Source organism: Hemiscyllium ocellatum, chromosome 10 (genome assembly GCF_020745735.1).
Source record: "Hemiscyllium ocellatum isolate sHemOce1 chromosome 10, sHemOce1.pat.X.cur, whole genome shotgun sequence".
Taxonomy (NCBI): domain Eukaryota; kingdom Metazoa; phylum Chordata; class Chondrichthyes; order Orectolobiformes; family Hemiscylliidae; genus Hemiscyllium; species Hemiscyllium ocellatum.
Window position 1 is genome coordinate 41687913 of NC_083410.1, and position 21095 is coordinate 41709007.

General features: G+C 37.5%; 1 protein-coding gene across 1 annotated transcript in view; it reads left to right on the forward strand.

Annotated features, from left to right (window-relative positions):
• rab3gap2 (RAB3 GTPase activating protein subunit 2 (non-catalytic)) overlaps positions 1-21095 on the forward strand; it is a 97414-nt gene that overhangs the window by 47530 nt on the left and 28789 nt on the right. The window contains exons 13-24 of the mRNA XM_060831448.1: positions 2092-2231; positions 4829-5045; positions 6094-6237; positions 7484-7566; positions 8551-8615; positions 8701-8791; positions 12273-12400; positions 12661-12874; positions 13779-13876; positions 14732-14837; positions 16756-16916; positions 17516-17729. Coding sequence (XP_060687431.1) covers positions 2092-2231; positions 4829-5045; positions 6094-6237; positions 7484-7566; positions 8551-8615; positions 8701-8791; positions 12273-12400; positions 12661-12874; positions 13779-13876; positions 14732-14837; positions 16756-16916; positions 17516-17729 — 1661 coding nt within the window. The remainder of the gene's footprint in view (positions 1-2091; positions 2232-4828; positions 5046-6093; positions 6238-7483; positions 7567-8550; positions 8616-8700; positions 8792-12272; positions 12401-12660; positions 12875-13778; positions 13877-14731; positions 14838-16755; positions 16917-17515; positions 17730-21095) is intronic.

Below are 21095 nucleotides of genomic sequence, written 5' to 3' on the forward strand. Positions count from 1 at the left end.
GTTTTGCACCTCTTACGGCAGCTGGGGAAGGTGCCAGGTGTGGAGAGAGAGTTGGTGGGGAGTGTGGACCTAACGAGGGGGGTCATTCATGAAGCCATACTAACTCAGTCTGCTTTACCATGCACTAATTACTCTGCAATCTCATCCATAGTCATGGATTCAAAACTTTTACCAATGACAGGCCAGGCCAACCGACCTATAGTTTCTACTTCTATCTCCCTCCGTCCCACACACATGGGTGCTACGTTCGCAATTTTTCAGTACTCTGGGACCCTCTCTGACTCCAGTGATTCCTGAAATATCACCACCCATGCTGCTGCAGTTTCCTCAGCTAATTCCTTCAGAACTCTGGGGTGTAGTCCATCATGTTGGGTGATTTATCTACATTCACACCGTTCAACTTCCCAAGCACCTTCTCCTTAGTGATGGTCACGACACTCACCTCTGCCCCTGACCCTCTTGAAGATCTGGTATGCTGTTGGTGTCTTCCACTGTGAGGGATGATGCAAAGTACCTATTCAGCTCCTCTCCTATTTCTTTGTTCCCAATTACTGCCTCTCCAGCCTCATTTTCCAGCAGTCCAACGTGCATTCTTGCCTCTCCTGTCTCTTTATAAATCCAAAAAAATCTCTTGCAATCTTCTTTTATCTTTTATTTCATCTGTTTCAGATATCCTACTGCTTTTTTAGATATCCTTTGTTGATTTTTAAAAGCTTCCCAATCCTCTGGCTTTGCACTAGTCTTCACCACATTGTATACTTCTTTTTTGCTTTTGTGCTGTACCTGTCTTCTCTTGTCAGCTATTGTGCCTTGTCCTCCCCTTTAGTTTGCTTTTTCTTCCTGGGGATGAATTTCTGCTGTGCCTCCTGAATTATCCTAAAGCACTCCCATTGCTGCTTCATCGTCTTCCCTGTTAAGCTCCCCTTCAACTCAAGTCTGGCCAGCTCCTCCTCATGTCTTTGCATACAATGGGAGTACCATTCGGTCTGATTCCAGCTTCTCTCCAAACTGCAGAGGGAATCATGTCATTTTATGGTTGCACTCCCAAGGGGTTGCTTCGCCTAAAGTTCCCTAATCAAGTCTGTCTTAATACACATTCACCAAATCCAGAATAGCCTCTTCCTTAGTGGACTGTACCACAAACTGCTCTTTTAAAAAAAACCCATCTCTTAGACATTCCACAAATTCTTTTTTTTGATCAGCTGCCAACTTGATTTTCCCAGCCCACCTGCATTTTGAAGTTCCCCCATCGCTATCATAATAGTGTTTTTCTTACGTGTCTTTTCTATCTCCTGATTTATTTTCTGCCCCAAATCCTGATTATTGGTTCGAGGTCTGTATATAACTCCAATGAGAGTCTTTTTGCCTATTGCGGTTCCTGAATTTCACTTACACAGATCCTATGTTTTCCTACTCTGTATCACCTCTTGCTATTGATTTAATTTCATTTCATACCAACAAGGCAACCCCACTCCTCCTGCCCATTTGCCTGTTCTTTTGACAGAGCATGTATGCTTGGATATATAGTTCCCAGTCCTGATCCCCTTATAGATACTGTTCTGTGATACCCACAACATCGTACGTGCCCATTTTAATCTGCACTGCAAGCTCATTTAATTGGTTTCGTATACTGTGTATTGAAGTACAGCACAGTCCTGTGTTGATTGTCCCCTTATCATAGTTGTCCCCTTATCTGCTGTGCCTGAACTTCAATTCCTGACCCCTTCTGTACTCTCTGTCCTATTACTTGTTCTGGAAACTTTAATAACCTCTGCTGAGCCCTCCTCCCTCTTTTTAACATGGTCCATAATTTTCCAAGCAGCTGGACCCACTACCCCACTATTTAGTTTAAAATCCTATCCTAGAAATAGGTTCTACTACACCAACTGTAGCTCTTTAATGCATCTTAGCAACGGTAGCTGAAAACAGTACGCCAGGTATTGTCTGACCAGCATGCTATTAGGTTTGATGGGCTGTTCCACTGACCTGTTTTGAATATTTCTTCTCCTCTTTACAAGAATGGAAATGAATTGTTGTAATGTTGTTGCAGCTGTTAGTAAGCTATGCTTTTGTGTTCTGTTTATTTTGTAGGTTTGGCATTCCAGACTCCCGTCGGCGTGGAGAAAATATTTGTTTATCACCCTGCAATACTCTGGCAGCTGTGACAGATGATTTTGGCCGAGTCACTTTGTTAGATGTGGCAAGAGGTGTGGCAATACGCATGTGGAAAGGTGAGGCTGACATTTTGTATACAATTCCTGCAACAGTTATTGAAGTATCAAAATCTCATATTTTTAAAGATTTAAATTTAAGATTTAAAGATTTTTATTTATTACTTCATGTGCTTATAATTGTCTCTCACTGTAAACAATAGTTTATTTTGCATTTATCCCATTGTTTTGAATGATTGCTATGTCATTGTTGGGGATTAATTATCCTGCGAAATGATTTGGATAATTTTGTAGAATGTATACACCAGAAATTTCATTAAAGTAAATTTTGCATTTCAAAATATAACTTTGATTGCATTAAGTCTATACAGGTCTTTGCAATTTTTGGGAAGATTTGTAGCTCAGATTGAGGTTCAGGTTGTAAGTTTGCTCACTGAGCTAGTAGTTTTCTTCTCAGACATTTCATCACCATGCGAAGTAACATGGTCACTGAGTCTTTGTTGAAGCGCAGGTGTTCTGTCCTGCTTTCTATTTAGGTGTCTTGGTCTGTTAAGGGTGGTGATATCATTTCCAGCTCTTTTTCTCAGAGGTTGGTAAATGGGGTCGAAATCAATGTATTTATTCATGGAGTTCCAGTTTGAATGCCAGGCCTTCTAGGAATTCCTGTGCGTGTTTCTGTTTAGCCTGACTGCTAACCAGAGAGCACCAAGTCCATCGTCAAGAACAGCATCCTCAAGCTGGTAGACCTGTGCCTTACTAAGCACTTCACCTTTAATAACAAGACCTACAAACAAATCAACAGGACACCCATGGGATCGCCAATATCAGAATCTTAGCGGAAGCAGTGATGCAGAGACTAGAACAAACAGCTTTCCCCACAATTCAGCCCATTCTAATGACCAGTATTGTCAGAAATGTTGTAACTAATAAATTTAAGAAAATTCCAAAGCATATCAATATGTTTTTTAGTTCGCTGAATTAACTTTCAAAAGACAGTTCTGCCTTATTTTGTTTTCCCAAAATAAATAAACAGCATTTTACCAAGCCTTGCACCTTGATTACTATACTGAAGTATGTTAACATTGAGGAGACAAAATAATATTGCCAGGTACAACAAATTACAAAGTTCAAAATAACCATACACAATTTGTTACAGAGTTTGTATATGTAGGCCTGTTACATACTTTGTTACAAAAGTAAACCAATTTAGGACATAGCCTTCGCATGAAACCAAAAGCAGTTTTCACTTCAAAAGACATAACGTTTGTTCTGTCATATATAAAACCATGAAACTGATATCTTCTTGCATTTGTTTATTTTAATCCCAGGGCAGATTGCACTTTTACACTTTCCACTTAGCACTGAGCCAAATGTTGTGACGGAGCAGAACTTTACAGACCACAATTGAACAAAACATTAAATTAACTTATCGTGTTTTCGATCAGGTCTCAATTACTGAAAGATCAGCTTGATTCTACATAAGTAATGGTTACATTTTGATGATTAGAAGTGCAGAAGGAGGCCATTGGGATCTGTCATGGTATATGCTAGTCCTCTAAAAGAACGGTTCACCCTGTGCCCTCCCCTGCCTTTTCCTGCAGCTCTGCAAAATTTTCCTTTTTCTGATAATTATTCAGTTGCCTTTGGAAAGTCTCAGTTATGTTGCCTCCATTACACTGAATCAGTTGTTCAAATCACTCACTGTGGAACAGAGTTTCCTCATGTTATCATTGCTTCATTTGATATTTTACTTTAATTCTGCACTCTGGTTCTTGATTTTCCCCAGTGATGGGGAACAATTTCTTCTTATATACTTGTCTAGACCCCTCATGATTTTGAAATCATCTAGCAAATCTCTCAACCTTTCCTTCCCGAGGAAACTTCTCCATTCTTTCTGCATAGTTGAAATTTCTCACCTGGAACCATTCTTTAGAATATTTTCAGCTCCCTCTGTGACACCTTCGCATACTTTGTAAAGTGTGATGCTCACAACTGGAAACAGTATTCAGTTGAGACCGAACCAGTGGCTTATATATATTGGATATAACTTCTTTGCTTTAGTACTCTTTGTTCTTATTGCGAAAGTCTGGAGTAAGCTATGCTTTCTTAGCTGTTCTCTTGGAGTTTTCTGGTTTATTAAATTTTCCTACATTAAATGCCCCATGCACCCAGATCCTTCTGCTCCTACACCTTGATCAACCTAATTTGTTACCTTATTAAAAACACAAGCAAGTTAGTTAAAAGTGATTTTCCCATTACAAATTCATTCTGCTTTCTTCAAATTAACCTGCATTTTCCCAAATGATCATTTGTACATGCTTCCAAAGCCTAGGTTAAACCAACTGGGCTGTTTGTTGTAGGTTTCCTTTGTTTTGTTTTTAATGTTTTCAATGCTTTAGTCCTCTGGCACTGCCCTTCAACCCAAGTAAATATGTTAGAAAGAGAGCAGGAAAGATGCATTGAGCAGCTGCATTATTGCACCCTTAGTCCTAAAGCATAATTAAAAATTACTCTGGGTATTAGGCAGGAGAGCGAAATGTGTACAAGATTTAAATAAAAGTTTTATATTAAAGGCCATCCATTTGAGTTTGCTCGAGGTCTGGATGCTCTTGCCCTGTTCTATGTTTTTTAAAAAAAAATTTAATTGTGTTTGCTAGGATACCGCGATGCGCAGGTTGGCTGGATCCAGGTATTAGAAGATCTTCAAGAAAGAGAAACAGAGAAGAGCAATTTCTCTCCTTTCAGTAGTCCCACAGGCCTAAGACGAGTGGCTCAGTTCCTGGTGATCTATGCCCCAAGGAGAGGAATCCTGGAAGTGTGGAGCACACAGCAAGGTCCAAGGGTTGGGGCATTTAATGTCGGGAAATACTGCAGGTTTGTAAAGTGGAACAACATCTGTAAGTTGTATTTTTTGTCACGTGTAATAACTGCTGTTTCTGTACATGAGGAATGGGTAGGTGAATGATCCAGAATTGGAATTTTAGGCATTTTTGTAACCATATTTATTTTTAAGGAGAGAGGTGAGCCAGGGCAGAAAAGGCTTTTTTTTGTCATTCAGATGGTTCGAAAGATTTTGAAACTTGTATTCCACCATGGAATAGCATGCATTTTTCATGCAGTAAGGCTTGTATTATCGAATAAAATTATTGAACTCCAATAAAAATTAACTAAACTGAACCCTTTTTAAAGAAAGTACATTGTCATAGGCCTTAACAAGTGTACGCATTGTTGACTTAAAAGGACTCTATTGCTGATGAGCAATTTGAGTAACTCTATCTTCTGAGGTACATAAAGCCAATGCATCCTGCTCATTTGGTGGTTCTTTTCCATCCAAACTAATTTTAATTTTTGCTTTCTTGGGTGATGTTTATATTTAATCTGGAATGTGGTTTATGACATTTTGAAGACTTAGACTTAAACTCCTGTCAGTCAATACTGTAAATTTGATAAGGAATAAGGACAGGTTATTTATTGCAAGAGTTTCTACTCCACATGCAATCCTTTTAAGATTGTGGGAATCAATGTATTGGTAAAATTTTAAACAGTGACAAAGTTCAGAAGTGCAGGGTTATGTTGTACTATGGAGAATTCCAGAGTAGGATACACATTTCTTTTTTCTTTGTGAAACAAAATGTAGTGTTGGTGATTCAATAGATAGAAATAATTGCTGGTGTTTGATGGAATTCAGTTATTAAATTTCATAAGTGGTTGGAAGATATGGGATTAAATGGTTGAATGGACAGACTAGATAGACAAAAAATCATCCAACTTCAATCTTTTTTAGTGTTCTTCAAAAAGTCTCATTACAGTTAGAAAATATATTCACATCTAAACGTTGGAATGATTTTTGATTTTCTGTATGTTGTGAAATTCGATAATATTCTGAACATTTCATAACTCTTTAAATGTGCCCCCTTTTTAGGTTACTGTATCCTGGATACAAGATTATGGGATTGAACAATGTGACCAGCCAGGGTTGGCAGCCACAAACCTTTCAGATTTGTCTAATTGATCCAGTAGATGGTAACGTGAAAACCGTCAGTGTTCCTTTCCATCTTGCTCTTAGGTACTTTTATTTCATTTTTTTTCCCCCCCACTACAAATAGGATTCTGGTACGATTTAGTATTTGGATAGGTACTGCATGTATATCATAGTATTTGAGTAACTTAGAACTGAGAAGTAGGCCAATCAGCACAACGGATCAGTGTTGGTGTTCCTATTGTATCAACATGTAATTCTATTCCGTCTCCTTCATATACATATCGGGCTTAAATGCATCCATATTATTTACCTGAGCTATTTATTACTTCCCTTCCTGTTGAGAAGCTTAACCTGAATTATTGTGTTGTTTAAAGATTGTCTTTTGTTTATGACTCCTGGTTCTGAACTTCTCCCACATGTGAAAACCTCCTCCACTCATAAAGTGTCAAACTTCTTCATTATTTTAGTGACCTTTTAGTGACATTGCCTTTTTGGCTTTACTGAAGAAAACAGCTTGATTCTGACTCTTTCCTGATGCCTGTAGCGCCTCAACTTTGATACCTTGCAACTGTTGATCTGTTTTTTTTTTACCCCACCTCAGGCTACTGAACCAATAACGAGTGTTGAAGAAGTAATGGCTGATATGTGATAAGTGTTTTGCTGCTGATTTGGTTATTTACTGGCAATCAAATTAAAATCCAAATTTCTCCTCTCCTAATTAGTAGTATTTTATAGGGCCAAGAGCAGCTGGAATCTTGTTTCACCATCTTATGACCATTACTTAGTAATTAGAATCGTGTAAATGGTAGGACAGGATGGCGTGCTGAACAAAATTGTGCCCTTAGTGTTTAAATCAGTAATTATACCTTAGAATGCAAATGTTTAACTTAGTTTAAAACTATCATATGAATCTTGAAGTTAATTTTCTTTAAGTTATTGACATGTGGAAGGAACACTTTGTCCATATGTTTGGACTTGAGTCCATATTCAAGTCAGTTTTGTATTTAGTACTTCAGAATGTATACCTACTGCTGCGTGTTTTAAATACTTAAGTAGAATACATATTTTATGAAAAGTAAAGTTTTCTGGGGGTGTTTGATTTTAATGGAGTGAGCTATCCTTTTATTGAGACAAAAAACAAAAATTGCTGGCAAAACTCAGCAGGTCTGGCAGCATCAATTGGAAGAAAGCTAAGTTAATGTTTCAAGCCCAGTAACTCTTCCAGCAATTTTTGTTTTTGTTTCAGAGCTGCACCATCCACAGTTCTTTGTTTTATTTTTGTAATGAGTTTTTTAAGAAAAAGGGCCACTAATGTCATAGTATTTTTCAGTGATAAGAAGAGTGAAAGAGCGAAGGATATGCATCTATTGAAGCGACTAACTACTTTGTTGAAGGCCAAAGTCTCAAGTTCTGGTAATTATTGTATTTAGTTGTTTGTAGTTGTAAAGCATTTTTTATATTATCATCTAATCAGATATTTTATTACTAGCAGGCAGGTTAGATTTTAGTACCTTTTTATACAGTAGTAAAATAGATGGTACAAAATTGTAAACTGCACTGAAAATGTCTTCTTCTGATTAAGCTAGATCACAATGTGCATCCAGGATTTGATAACACTGACACATGTGTCAAGTAGGATTCATGTTAGCAAGTTTATAAATACAAAGAAGTGTAGACTTAAATTTTGTATGTACATGAAATTCATGAACACAAGATTAAAGCACTATTGCCTCAAATCAAATAAATAGAAACGTTTTGTTGGGTTTATGTCACTGAGGAGTTGAAAGCTTTCGAACTTGATCCATGTCGCTATTAATATTTGCAATGTATTTGGTATTCACTTTTAATTTTGAATTATTATTGAATTAATTCTGAATGTTATGTATATTGATACATGTTAAATGAAGCAGGAGCAAAACTTTGACTGAATAGTTGCATAATACAAGCAAATCACCATCCATTATATGCAGCGCATGGTATTTGATCCCATTGACCGATTTATAGAACATAGAAAGGTACAGCACAGAACAGGCCCTTTGGCCCACGATGTTGTGCCGAGGATTAATCCTAATGTAAAATAACTTAGCCTATGCACCCCTCAATTCACTGCTAGCCATGTGCATGTCCAGCAGTCACTTAAATGTCCCCAATGACTCTGCTTCGACCACCACCACTGGCAACACATTCCATGCATTCACAACACTCCTTAAGGTCGACTATTGTAATTAAACATCAGGTACTACCACATGGTGGCTAATTTGATTCTGCCTGTTTTCACCATTGCCTGATATTTTCTACCTTTTAATGTTTAGATTAATAACTGTAATTGTTGCTGTGAATGCTTGTATCTTCTATTTAATTAATTTTGCAATCTATTATTGTATATTCATATTTCAGAAAATCTGGAAACTGAAATAAAGATGCATCTTCTTGATATTAAGTATCCTGCTATGAAAAAGCAGGTAATTAAATCATTTTTATAAAAATAATTCCTTAAATTCTCTTTTCTATTTTGTAATTTCAAGTTTTTTTTTCTTATAAATGCAGGCCTTAGAAAAATTGTTGGCGAGTAAAAATATCCCATTATCCAGCTTAACAAATTTAATTCAGGCTTTGTTGGACAGCTTAATGAGTCAAGGTAGGTATAAATTCAAATGAGTATATACTTGTAGTAATTTTTTGTTTTTCTATTCTATTCACTCCAGTTATATTGGAGAATAATGTTATAATACTTGCATGCATTTTTTTTTTGTGATTTACCTGATCGTTAAAATTTGCAATAGACTTTTTTGTAAATGTTGGCCACATTTCTGTGTGCTTTGATTTCTTTTGTACTAAATCACTTAGACCACTAGCTGCTTAGTCTGTTTCACTCCCCTTCTCAGCCTCGAGGATAGTTTACATAGTTTAGTAGTTATGCCAATCAGTAAGTTGCATATTGGAGTTTCGGGATTTTAAGTTGATTTGTTATATTATGGGGATTTTTATACTAAATTTTTCATTCAGTCGAATGGGTTACTTCTATATTCTTCAGGTTTTCTACATGCTTAATATTTTGGTGAATATTGTAGAATCTGAGTTGAGTACAGAATCTTTTAACATAGAACAAACCAATGTCATTATTTCTACATGCTTGTTTTTTAAGGTGAACAAATAATACTGTTTAAAGACTGGTGCAGTCTTGTATATTATAATTACATAGAAGTAGAGTAAGTGTTCATTAAGAACAAAGCTTTTAAATTAATTGCAAAGTTTTATTAATGACTATGTCAAAAATTATTGGAGAACCTAAGCTGAGTACAGAAAGTGAAGTTGAGAACCTAAAATGGAAATTAGGAGCAACAAAGAGAGTGTATAAATATATTAATTTGTGGGTGAAAAGGGAATCCACAAACTACTTATTAGTTTTAAATGCAAAAACAATTTTAAGGGAAGAGTCAGTGTTTTTAATCAGTACAGAATAGTATGACCAAGCTCTGGTACTGGTGGAAGTTGCACCTGGGCCTTCTGACTCAGAGATAGGAACACTGTGCCACAAGAATCCTCTTTAAAGGGAGAGTATTGCAGGAGTATAAATGATACCTGTTCCAAAATAGTGAGGGAGCAAACTAGGTAATTGTAGACCAGTCAGTCTCATGATAACACTGAGCAAACTTTAAATCAGGACAAAATTAATTGTTACCTTGGAAATACTTGGATTAACCAAACCATCGGCTTGGATGAGTTAAAGACAAAATGTGTCATTAATTTATAATTGAATTCATTTATGAAATAAGTGTTGATGAGGATACGTTGGTTAATATTGTGAGAGTTCCTTCTCAGTTGGTAGCAATCCTCCTTTCGAATTGCATGCTCAAATCCCAGTCCTGGACAAAAACACATAAACTGTGGTTAATGTTTCAGTGCAGGACTCCGAGTGATGCATTATTAGAGTTGTTGTCTTTTACATGAAATGTTAAACCTAGTTCCCATCTTCCTTCAGGCACAAAATTGGTTTCATAGTATTAGTTTGATGAAGAGCAAGTAATTATCCTCTGTATCATTGCCAATGTTTATCAGCCCATCAACAAAAAGGATTGTCTGCTTAGTATCACATCCAAATTTGCAGGAGTTTGTGTACATATTAGCTATATGGTTCCTACTTGAAAACAGTATCTGCACTTTCAAAGTATTTCATTAACATCTAGTAATTGAAAAATTTTACATAAAGGCATTTTTCTCTTTTTAGTATATGACTTCTAGCTAAAGTGCCACATAGTAGTGTTAGTAGAATTGAAGCTCATGGGCTTAAAAGCAATGTGACAGCATGGATGCACAATCAGTATGTTGAAAATTGTGCTGAATAATTCTGAAGAAAAGGTCCTTTTATATAAAGGCCTTCCACTCTGCAATAGTCAGACCACCTTTTACTCTACATTTATACCCCAGAATACGAAAGTTCAATTCATAATTTCAAATCTTGGAGAGAGCATCTAACTCTCAAAAGTGGTGCACTGTGAGAAGGGTACTAACAAATTTCAGGAGGAAATAGATAGATCGGTGAAATAGGCAGAGACTTGGTACGTGACATTTGACATATGTAGGTGTATTTTGTTAGAAAATAGGTAGGTTTAACAAAATGGTACAATTATGACAGACTCGTGGAGTTGGAGCATGTTGCTGCAGAGATCTTTTGAAGACAAGTTAATATTGTTCAAAAAAACAGTCAAGGGAATCCTTGACTTTGTAATTATGCTAAACCATAGTTGGAGTATTGGGATTTAATCCTGGATGCCTATTTAACATTCTTGAGCTGATTTCCTGAACCCTGCATGTTCTTCCTTTCTGAATATTTAGCATATTTTGAAAATATAGAAATATTTATGGTGAAGAAGACTGCCACCTTTCCTATTTATGTCAGTGCTACCACCCAGACTAATTCTGTTTTCCAGTACTTGGTCTATATCCCTGAAGATCATAGGACTTCTTCATGTGCATAGCCTGGTAGCTGAAAATTGGGAGGTTATTTGATCATAGAATCATAGAACCCCTGCATTATGGAAGCAGGCCATTAGGCCCATCGAGTCCACAACTGACACTCTGAAGAGCGTCCCATCCACCCTATCTCAGTAACCCTGCATTTCCCATGCCCAAGCCATCTAACCTGCTAATCTTTGGATTGTGGGAGGAAGTTGGAGCATCTGGAGGAAATGTGTGCAGACATGGGGAGAATGTGCAAACTCCACACAGACAGTCATAGAGATGTACAGCATGGAAACAGACCTTTCTGTCCAACCTATCCATGCTGACCAGATATCCCAACCCAATCTAGTCCCACTTGCCAGCACCTGGCCCACATCCCTCGAACTCTTTCTATTCATATACCCATCCAAATGCCTCTTAAATGTTGTAATTGTACCAGCCTCCACCACTTTCTCTGGCGACTAATTCCATACACGTACCACCTTCTGTGTGAAAAAGTTGCCCCCTAGGTCTCTTTTATATCTTTCCCCTCTCACCCTAAACCTATGCCCTCTAGTTGTAGACTCCCTGACCCCAGGGAAAAGACTTTGCCTATTTACGCCATCCATGCCCCTCATAATTTTATAAACTTCTATAAGGTCACCCCTCAGCCTCCGATGCTCCAGGGAAAACAGCTCCAGCCTGTTCAGCCTCTCCCTACAGCTCAAATCCTCCAACTCTGGCAACGTCCTTGTAAATCATTCATCTGCGATCTGAGGGTGGAACCAAACCCGGGTCTCTGGCAGTGTAAGGCAGCAGTGCTAACCACTGAGCCACTATGCCACATGCACTGAGCCACCATGTTGTGAGATATCACAGCGGAACATGATTATAGAAGGGTTTGCACTTCTAGCAGAGTGTACTTGACAGTAAGGAGAGACCGGAACCATTGCCAATTATTCCGGTCTCAGTAATGGCACTGTCTTATTTGCAAAACCTGTTCGAGATCTGTAATTCCAGCACAGACCTAAGATTAAGTGTCAGTGCAGCTATGAATGCTTTTCTTGATTGTGCTACTCAGAGTAGTTATTTTTGATGTTAAAATGACCACCAAAGTATGTATAATGGGTTGTAATTCTGTATTGAATGCAACATTTTCCCCCATGTGTCTTTATCAGATCCTGAAAGTGTGGATGAAGGATTGTTGCAATTTAGTCTCTGCCAGCTGAAACTGCTTCACCTTTATACTTGTGTGGACCAGCTCAACGCTAAAGACCTTGAACATGGTGAAGCCAAAACGAGCAATGTAAGTAGTTGTGTGAAGGTGCATTCAGTGTGTTTGAATGGATATAGTGTTTTAAATTGTTAAATTGTGATGGTACTTATAAAAATAAAAGCTAGAATTTGATTTATACTTTTTGTCTTCAATGAATGTTTTCTCAAGTATGTTTTGCTTCGAATAATTTTGTCATTAGAAAACACTAGAAAAATAAACTTTTACAGACAATAGTTAACATTAACATCCCATTTATTCCTTTCACTTTTTTTGGTGATGTTTGTTGGCAGGACTTGGCTACTTTGCTGCGATTGGAAGAAAGGGAAATTGTAAAAATTCAAACGCTGCTGGATAATTATAAACAAGGAAACACCAGATGTGCAGTCCACTTTGAGGAGGACAAAAACTATAAACTACCAATCCAAATGTTTCTGGAATATCTTGAGTTTGAAAAAGAAGTAATCAATGTGAAGAAACTAAGTGAAGATGAGTGTGTGGCTTTAGGTAAGTATACATAAATCTTTGAGACTTTTAGATGCTTTGTGTTGTGCACAGAAATTGATATAAAATTATTGCAGAAAATTGCACCCACTTGATGTTTATCACTCTATTTCTGATAAATTTTTTTTTACAGGATTAGCTAATCATTCTGAATATTTTGTCCATCCAAAGTCCATTTTCTAGACAGCAATACTAATATAAAATTAAACTAATTTGTTTTGGAAGATAGTTGAGGCAGTGCTAATGTCACAGGGCACGTGCTCCAGAATATCAGACTAATGCTGTGGGGGCATATGTTCAAATGACAGCTGGTGGAATGTCATGACATAATGCTATAATACAAGATTTTGCTCCATTTTGCTGTTTAATAGCAATTGCAGGATGATTGAAAGACAAAAATGGGGTGCAAACATTTAAAAATAGTATGACAGGGGAAGTTTCATCCCTCCTTGAAGTCTGGTTAGCATTTGTGAATGGAGAAAGGCTGAACAGTACAAAGTTCAGAAGAATTTCGCATATTTAAAAAGATAGTAAACCTTGACATATACCTAATGAAACATTGTTTGTTTATGAATTGTTTGTCAGACTTGCATAATTAAATTGGAAACTAGCTTTGATTATGCATCATAACTTACCCTTCTTAGGCAATGCAGCATTCCATCAAATTCAATTATTTGGAAAATCTCAACTGCAGTATTATACAAGATTTATATGTGCACATTTTCCTTCAGTGCTAAGTTGTATATATAAATTGCCCTTGTGTGCTTTCATTTGGTATATTTGATGGCTTGTTTTTATTACAGTTAATGTAAACTGCTTGGCATTAAGTGAAAAATTTAATAAGAATTCAGCAATCCAACTGAAATGAAATTTTTAATGTTATTTTTTAAAATTTTTTTTGTTGCAGGAGGTTTCTTTTTTTGGAAGTCTCTCTGTGGGGGAAGCTCTGCAGAGGAAATGTGCCGTTTGCTGGAGTCTGCAGGAGCGAGGCCTCAACAGTTCTTGGTAAGTTTCTGGTACATGCAGGTACATGAGGTAAATGAATTTGTCTTGACCTTGTAGACATCAGAAGATAAGTAAAACAGAAGCCCAGGTTTATATACAGTATTTTGTTGTAAACCTTTGCTCTGTATTTGCTTCATGTTTGTGATATGGTATTAATAGGATGCAATACATGACTTGTCTGTGAAGAAATACAGCACACAGCAAAAATATGCTAGCAGGTATGTCTAGGAAATATGTCTACTCAATTTACATTGAGTTACAAAATATTATGCATAAAGTTTTATGACTGTACTGAGCAATCATTTCTATTGCTGTTCCAAAGGTACACACCTGTCAATTTATTTCTTGTTGAAAATGGATAACTATTTACTGAATCCTGCAAATGAAAACAATAAATTTTGCCTTTAGTGATACATTATCTTTCCACTATTTATCAAGGAACTAGTGATTGTACTGAACATCAGTACAGACTATTATTGATTCCAATGACTCTTCTAATGGGAAGCTTCTTAGCAAAGTATTTGTCAATATATTACATACCAAGTTTTAATTCCGCCACTAAAGTCTTGACCCTTTTGATGTGCATCACTTGACTTCATATTAGTATACTGATTTAACAACCATTTCTTTTCCTCCTATAAACTGTAGTTTAAATCATATTGAAATCAATTATTGAATATTCCCCTCACTAACAGTGTAACTGGATTAGGGTTATATTATTCATTGTCAATATTGGTGTCTGACAATAGTTATCTTATTTTTGTATGTTTTGGAGATGACAGAATGGGCAGTTATAGCAGTTTTAAGGACATGTATTTTATTTTTACTCTCTCTCTATTCCCCCCCCCTCCCCAGACATTACTTCTCAGTATGTGGCTCTATAAAGAGAGAGAAATTCTCAAGAGTGAGGAATCCATTCACAACCTCCACATGACGCTGTCTGTCTTAAACCAGATGAAAGGTAAGGTGCTGATTTTATTCATTATCAATAAGTCATATTATAGTTCATTTTGAAAACAAAGTGCTGGAGAAACACAGCATGTCTGGTAGCATCTATGAAGAGAAAACGTTAGACACTATCAGACCTGTTGAGTTTCCACTTCCCTGGCTAAATGTAATTTCAGTAACCTTTCTCTATGAAGAGCACCCCTATTACTGGATTCGCTATCAACCTCTCCATTTCTGTCAGACTCTGGCTGAATATACACTGTACATGGTTGCACTGAAACAATTTGCCAAGCTTACTTCAAAAGCATTTGCCTTTCCTTCAGTCTCTTGTTAGTGAAGAGACAAAAACAGTAATATTCTTGGAGTACTTCCAAACTTCTATCAAATCACCTGCCATCCTCTTTTGAATGTGTACCATTGTTTGTCAGTTCTGGGTCGATATTTTGAATTCATTATCAGCACCAAGCTTCAGATTCCACAAGGAATTCACAATAGTTGCAGCCTTCATAGCATTCCCAACCACAACAATATTAAAATGTAGCAAATAATAATACCTCCATGTGCTTTCTTTTTAATAGAAGTTATCTTCTCCTAGTTAATCTTTTTGCCCAAAAACAGCTTGAATGTGAAAATAACTAAGTGCTGTAATTTGGGCTGTTTTTGAATAAATCAAAGTCATTCCAAGCATTTTATTCTTTCGCTTCTGATCTGGCATCACTGTTTAGGAATGTTTACATGCCCTTTGTATTTATCTTGCAATCAAGAACATTTAGGCAATTTTAATGTGGTTTCTTAGAATTACATAAACTCCAGATCATCACACTTCTGCTGTGATGGGGAAGAGGATGTCTTCATTTCCATTTTTTTTGCCATTTGCTTTGAGTTTGTGACCTAGCTCCTGGCTCACTTGCAGATGGAACTGTTGCTCCTATCTATTGAAAACTATCATAAGTTTGATTATCTCTATTACCCTCTGTGCTCCAAGGAGAACAATCCCAGCTTCTCCAGTCATCCCATGTAACTGAAGTCCCTTATCCATGGTCTTTTAGGAACCTCTGTAAGGCCTTAGGGTCCTTACTAAAGTATGTTGCCAAGAATGGAGGACAGTATTCCAACTAAGGCCTGGATAGTGCTTTGAAAGGTAGAATCATAGAATGGTTATGGTACAGAGGAGGTCATTCTGCTACTCTCTCTGGCTTCACTGCTCTTTCTTTTCTTCCAAATCTGCACATATAACAGTTTTGAACAATTTGATCAAGTATTCACTCAAGGGACGAGAAAGGAGGTTTGACAGATGAGTTCATAACGATAAATTATTTTCACAGAATAAGTAAGGAGAAACTGTTCCTAGAATAGAAGGATTGATGACTGCGAAATAACTAAATGCAATATGAGGGGTAAAAAAAAATTACTCAGTGAACTGCTATAATATGGAGTGGGCTGGTTTGAAAGTTGTGGGATGCTGATTCAATAATGATCAAAAAAAATTTGGATAAACAATTAAGAAAATTGGGATGGGGCTGCTTTGGGCGAGGTGTCATCAAAGATTGTGGTCTTAAGTGGTGGGTTCAACCAATTGTGGCAGCTGAGTATACCTGCTCCTGCTGAATCACAAGCTATACTATAAGAACCCTTGTATACTTAATGAAGCTGCTCCTGACTCCATTTTCATGACCAGGCCTCTTTAACCCTGAAAATCTCAGTCTCCCACAAATATATTTAATTTAATTAAAGAGCATTTACTTTGAGTTCTTCATGCTTAGTGTTGACTTTGAAGGAAAGTCAAGTTTGGCTGTGTGACAGGACTGTAGACTAATGTCCGTGTGCCTTTGCCTGTTAATGCTGGCCTGTTCATTGGCAGTTACATTAAAAGCCACAAAATCTGAAGTTGTTGTTAATCCATTTGTAATTTGAAATTTGTTTCCCTGCAGGTGCAATAGATAACTCGTGGGACCTTCAGTCAGTGAGTCCGTGGTGGCAACAAATGCGTTCTGTGTGCGCACAGTCTGAGAATATTGGAGCTGCGTTGTTAGCTGCACTTGTTGGAAGAAGTGTGGCCATCAATGCAACAAACAGCCTGGTTGAAAAAGATGTGAGTAGAACTTTTGTTAATTGTTAACTTTTTGAAACAAAGCAGTTCATTCTGTAGCACTAGTGGGTGCAAAAGTTATCACGTCATCTTCTTCACACAGTTTGTGTGTGTCACTTCTGTATTTTTAATTACTGTGGAATTTTTTTGGAATCTTGTGCCATGCTTGATAAATATTATTCACTTCTGTTGAAAATGTGGCTTGCTGTTACTTGGAAATAATAGAAAAGAAATTGCCTCTCTATATCCATGGTCCTTGTGGGAGCTGCAGCAGTTCAATTTCAGTCTTGAATCTAAATTGGCAGAGCTCTGTGGAGGATATTAAACAATATAAAAATCTGCATAAGTAGAAGAACAGCTGAGGCTGAAGAAAACTTGGCAGGCATTGGACAGTTGAATTAATGACCCCACTGTTAGAAATTAATCTTTGCTGGATTTGAAGAGCTGATCACTCAAACCTAATTTCTATTGCTGGGATTTGAATTCAGTGGGGTGCATTATTTAATTGTTTTTTGTTCCCTTAAAGTTAGTTGGACTTGCTTCCAGCTTTTTGCTCCTGTGCTCTCTTGCATCTGACTTTCTCTTCTTTTGTTTCCATAAAGCTGGAAGTTATGTCTTCAGATGGAATGACCGATTCTTGGGAAGCATTGTCTCTCGATATGGAACACTGGAATCTATTACTGAGACAGCTTGAGGATTGCCTTATACTACAAACGTTGCTACACAGCAGAGGGAAAAAAACATCCAGTACAACCTGCCAACGTTCTGAACCACTTACCAGCATTTCTGTAAAAAAGCTTTTGGAAGGTGGTCGAGGTGGGAGCTTTGCTCTTTGTGTGTGCTCATAAAATTTTTCTTGTATAGTTCAAGACTTGGAGAATAATTTCTGATGTTCCCAAAGTCGTCCTCCCTAACTTATGCACAGCAGCAGACATGGACACTAGCAATGCTTTTGTGATTGGTTCCTGGAATCTTGGCTAATAAAGTTGGTGATTTGGTCATGGGCTACAATTGCACTCTCAGTTGCCAAGCTTAAACTCTCAGCAAGCTTTCAAGTGATTCTCTCTAGGAAATGGAATAGTGATTAGTCTTTCATTTCTTGGGTTTAGTGTATTTGAGGAGAAAGTGAGGTCTGCAGATGCTGGAGATCAGAGCTGAAAATGTGTTGCTGGAAAAGCACAGCAGATCAGGCAGCATCCAAGCGGCAGGAGAATCTACGTTTCGGGCACGGGCCTGAAGAAGGGCTCATGCCCGAAACGTCGATTCCCCTGCTCCTTGGATGCTGCCTAAGCTGCTGCGCTTTTCCAGCAACATATTTTCAGCTTTAGTGTATTTGAGTCGGATTGACTTTTGTGTTCCTGCAGAAAACATTGCAACCATGCAACTACATATTAATCATCCTGGTCTCTGGTTCACTACTTTTGCTGTTTATTGATATCAATTTAGGATTTTGGTTCCTATTTGTTTTAACGTTATATTCTCAGTATGGCATTCCTGTTTCTTTTTCTACCATTCTCAAAATATCAACTTTCTTACATTGTTTATAAGCATTGACTTTGATTTCTGGGTTTTGTCTTTTTCACTCTCGTCAGCTAAGTTTCTCCTTCGCCACCTTGCTTTTCATTCTCTCCGGTTTAATATTCTTTGTTTCAACCCTATAAATTCATTATCTCTGTCTTTAGAGACATCTGTGACAGTGAAAGGTAAGTCTTTTTAATTAAAATTCTGGTTTTCAGTTGAAGGTTCAATCATCCAATGGCGCTTCCAGTGGTTAAGAATTTTGAGAAACACTGAGGCTATCTGCCTTTGTGAAAATCCAGGACTTGAAACTGGAGACTGTTAAAAGTTTCAAATACAACAATGAATCAAAAGTCAAACCCTGTTATTTCCTCCAATGTTTTTTGAATAACAGTGTATTTAATTGAGTGCTATTAATCAAGAAGTGATACAGCAAAACATTTTACCAAACTACTTTGAGCATTTTGGGTGCAAATAGATGCATATTGCAATGGCATTTTGTACAGTATTCTAACTCAGGGGTATAACATTTTTAAATATTTTACTGTGATTTGATTGACCGTTTAAAAAAAATCAACTATTTCACTTGGAGTAGTGCTTCATTAAAAAGAGGCAAAATGGGAGTTTGTCAAAAGGGTGCACTGATTATCATGAGGGATTTTAACATATATAGACTGGAAAAGTAGTCAAGATGATGAATTGATTCAGTGTTTTCACGAGAATTTCTGAAATGAGGATTTTTTCACACGAACCAGGAAGGAGGCTGTACTATTCTTTTGTTGTCCAATTATTTTTCTGTCTCTTTTGGGCTCTATCTCCACCTATTGTTTACATGTTAACCCCTCCCCCAACCATATCTTCTGCATAAAAAGCAACTTTTTCCTAGCTATCATCAGTTCTGAAGATGGGTCACCAGCCCCAAAACACTGACTCATTTCTCTTCACAGGTGCTGCCAGACTCAGAGTTTTTCGAGCAATTTCTGCTTTTGTATATTAGACCTGATTTTTGACCAAAATGAGATGAATTACTGACTTTTTATAGTGAAAGTGATCATAATATGATTGAATTTTACATGCACTTTAAGGGAGAGCACTGTGGATCCAACACCATTTTGAATTTAAATAAGAGGACATGAGATAGTTTTGACAAATAGGTTTAAGGAGAACCCAAAGGGATTTTATAAATACATTTAAAAACAAAAGGGTAGCTAGGGAGAGAATAAGGCCCCTCCAAAGAACAGCAAGGCAGCCTCTGTGTGGAGCCACAGGAGATGGGGAGATCCTAAACAAGTATTTTTCATCAGTGTTTACTGTGGAGAAGGACATGGAAGATATAGAATGTAGCGAAATCGATGGTGACATCTTGAAAATCTCCAAATAGCAGAGGAGATAGTGCTGGATGTCTTAAAATGCATAAAGATAGATAAATCCCCAGGACCTGATCAGGTGTACCCAAGAACTCTGTGGGAAGCTAGAGAAGTGATTGCAAAGCCCCTTGCTGAGATATTTGCATCATCGATAGTCACAGATAGTGCCAGAGGACTGGAGGTTGGCTAATATGGTGCCACTATTTAGGAGGTGTAGTTTGTAAGTTTGCAGATGACACCAAAGTTGGAGGTGTAGTAGGCAGCGAAGAAAGTTAACTCCGAGTACAATGGGATCTTGATCAGATGGGCCAATGGGCTGAGAAGTGGCAGGTGGAGTTTAGTTTAGATAAATGTGAGGTGCTGCTTTTTGGAAAGGCAAATCAGAGCAGGACTTATACATCTAATGGGAAAGTCCTGGGGTGTGTTGCTGAACAAAGAGATCTTGGAGTGCAGTTTATAGTTCCTTGAAAGTGGAGTCACAGGTAGATAGGATAGTGAAGAAAGCATTTGGTATGCTTTCCTTTATTGGTCTGAGCATTGAGTAGGGAGGTCATGTTGTGGCTGTACAGGACATTGGTTAGGCCACTTTTGGAATTTTCTGTGTACTTCTGGTCTCACTCCTATGGGAAGGATGTTGTGAAACTTGAAAAGGTTCAGAAGAGATTTACAAGGATGTTGCCAGGATTAAAGGATTTAGGCTATAGGGAGAAGTTGAATAGGCTGGGGCTGTTCTCTCTGGAGCATCGGAGGCTGAGGGGTGACCTTTATAGAGAGGCATGGATAGGAGGAATAGATAAGGTCTTTTCCCTGGGAAGGGGGAGTCCAGAACTAGAGGGAAAAGGTTTAGGGTGAGAGAGGAAAAAATTTAAAAGGGACCGAAGGGGCAACTTTTTCACGCAATGTATGGTGCATGTATGGAATGACCTGCCAGAACAAGAGGTGGAGGCTAGTACAAATACAGCATTTAAAAGACGATGGGGATATGAAAGGAAGGGTTCAGAGGAATATGGACAAAGTGCTGGCAAATGCAACTAGATTAATTTAGGATATCTAGTTGGCGTTGATGAGTTGGACAGAAGGGTCTGTTTCTGTGCTCTGCATCTCTATGACTCTAAAGTCAAAGATAGTATCAAACTCCAAAGAAAAGCTATAGTTGCACAAACATAGGTGACCGGTAAAATGATTGGACAGTATAAAATGTCGCAAAGAATTACTGAGGGATTAGTAAGAAGCCAAAAATTAGAAAATCACAGGCAGTTGGCAAAATCTAGAACAGATACGAAAAGTTTCTTTAAAA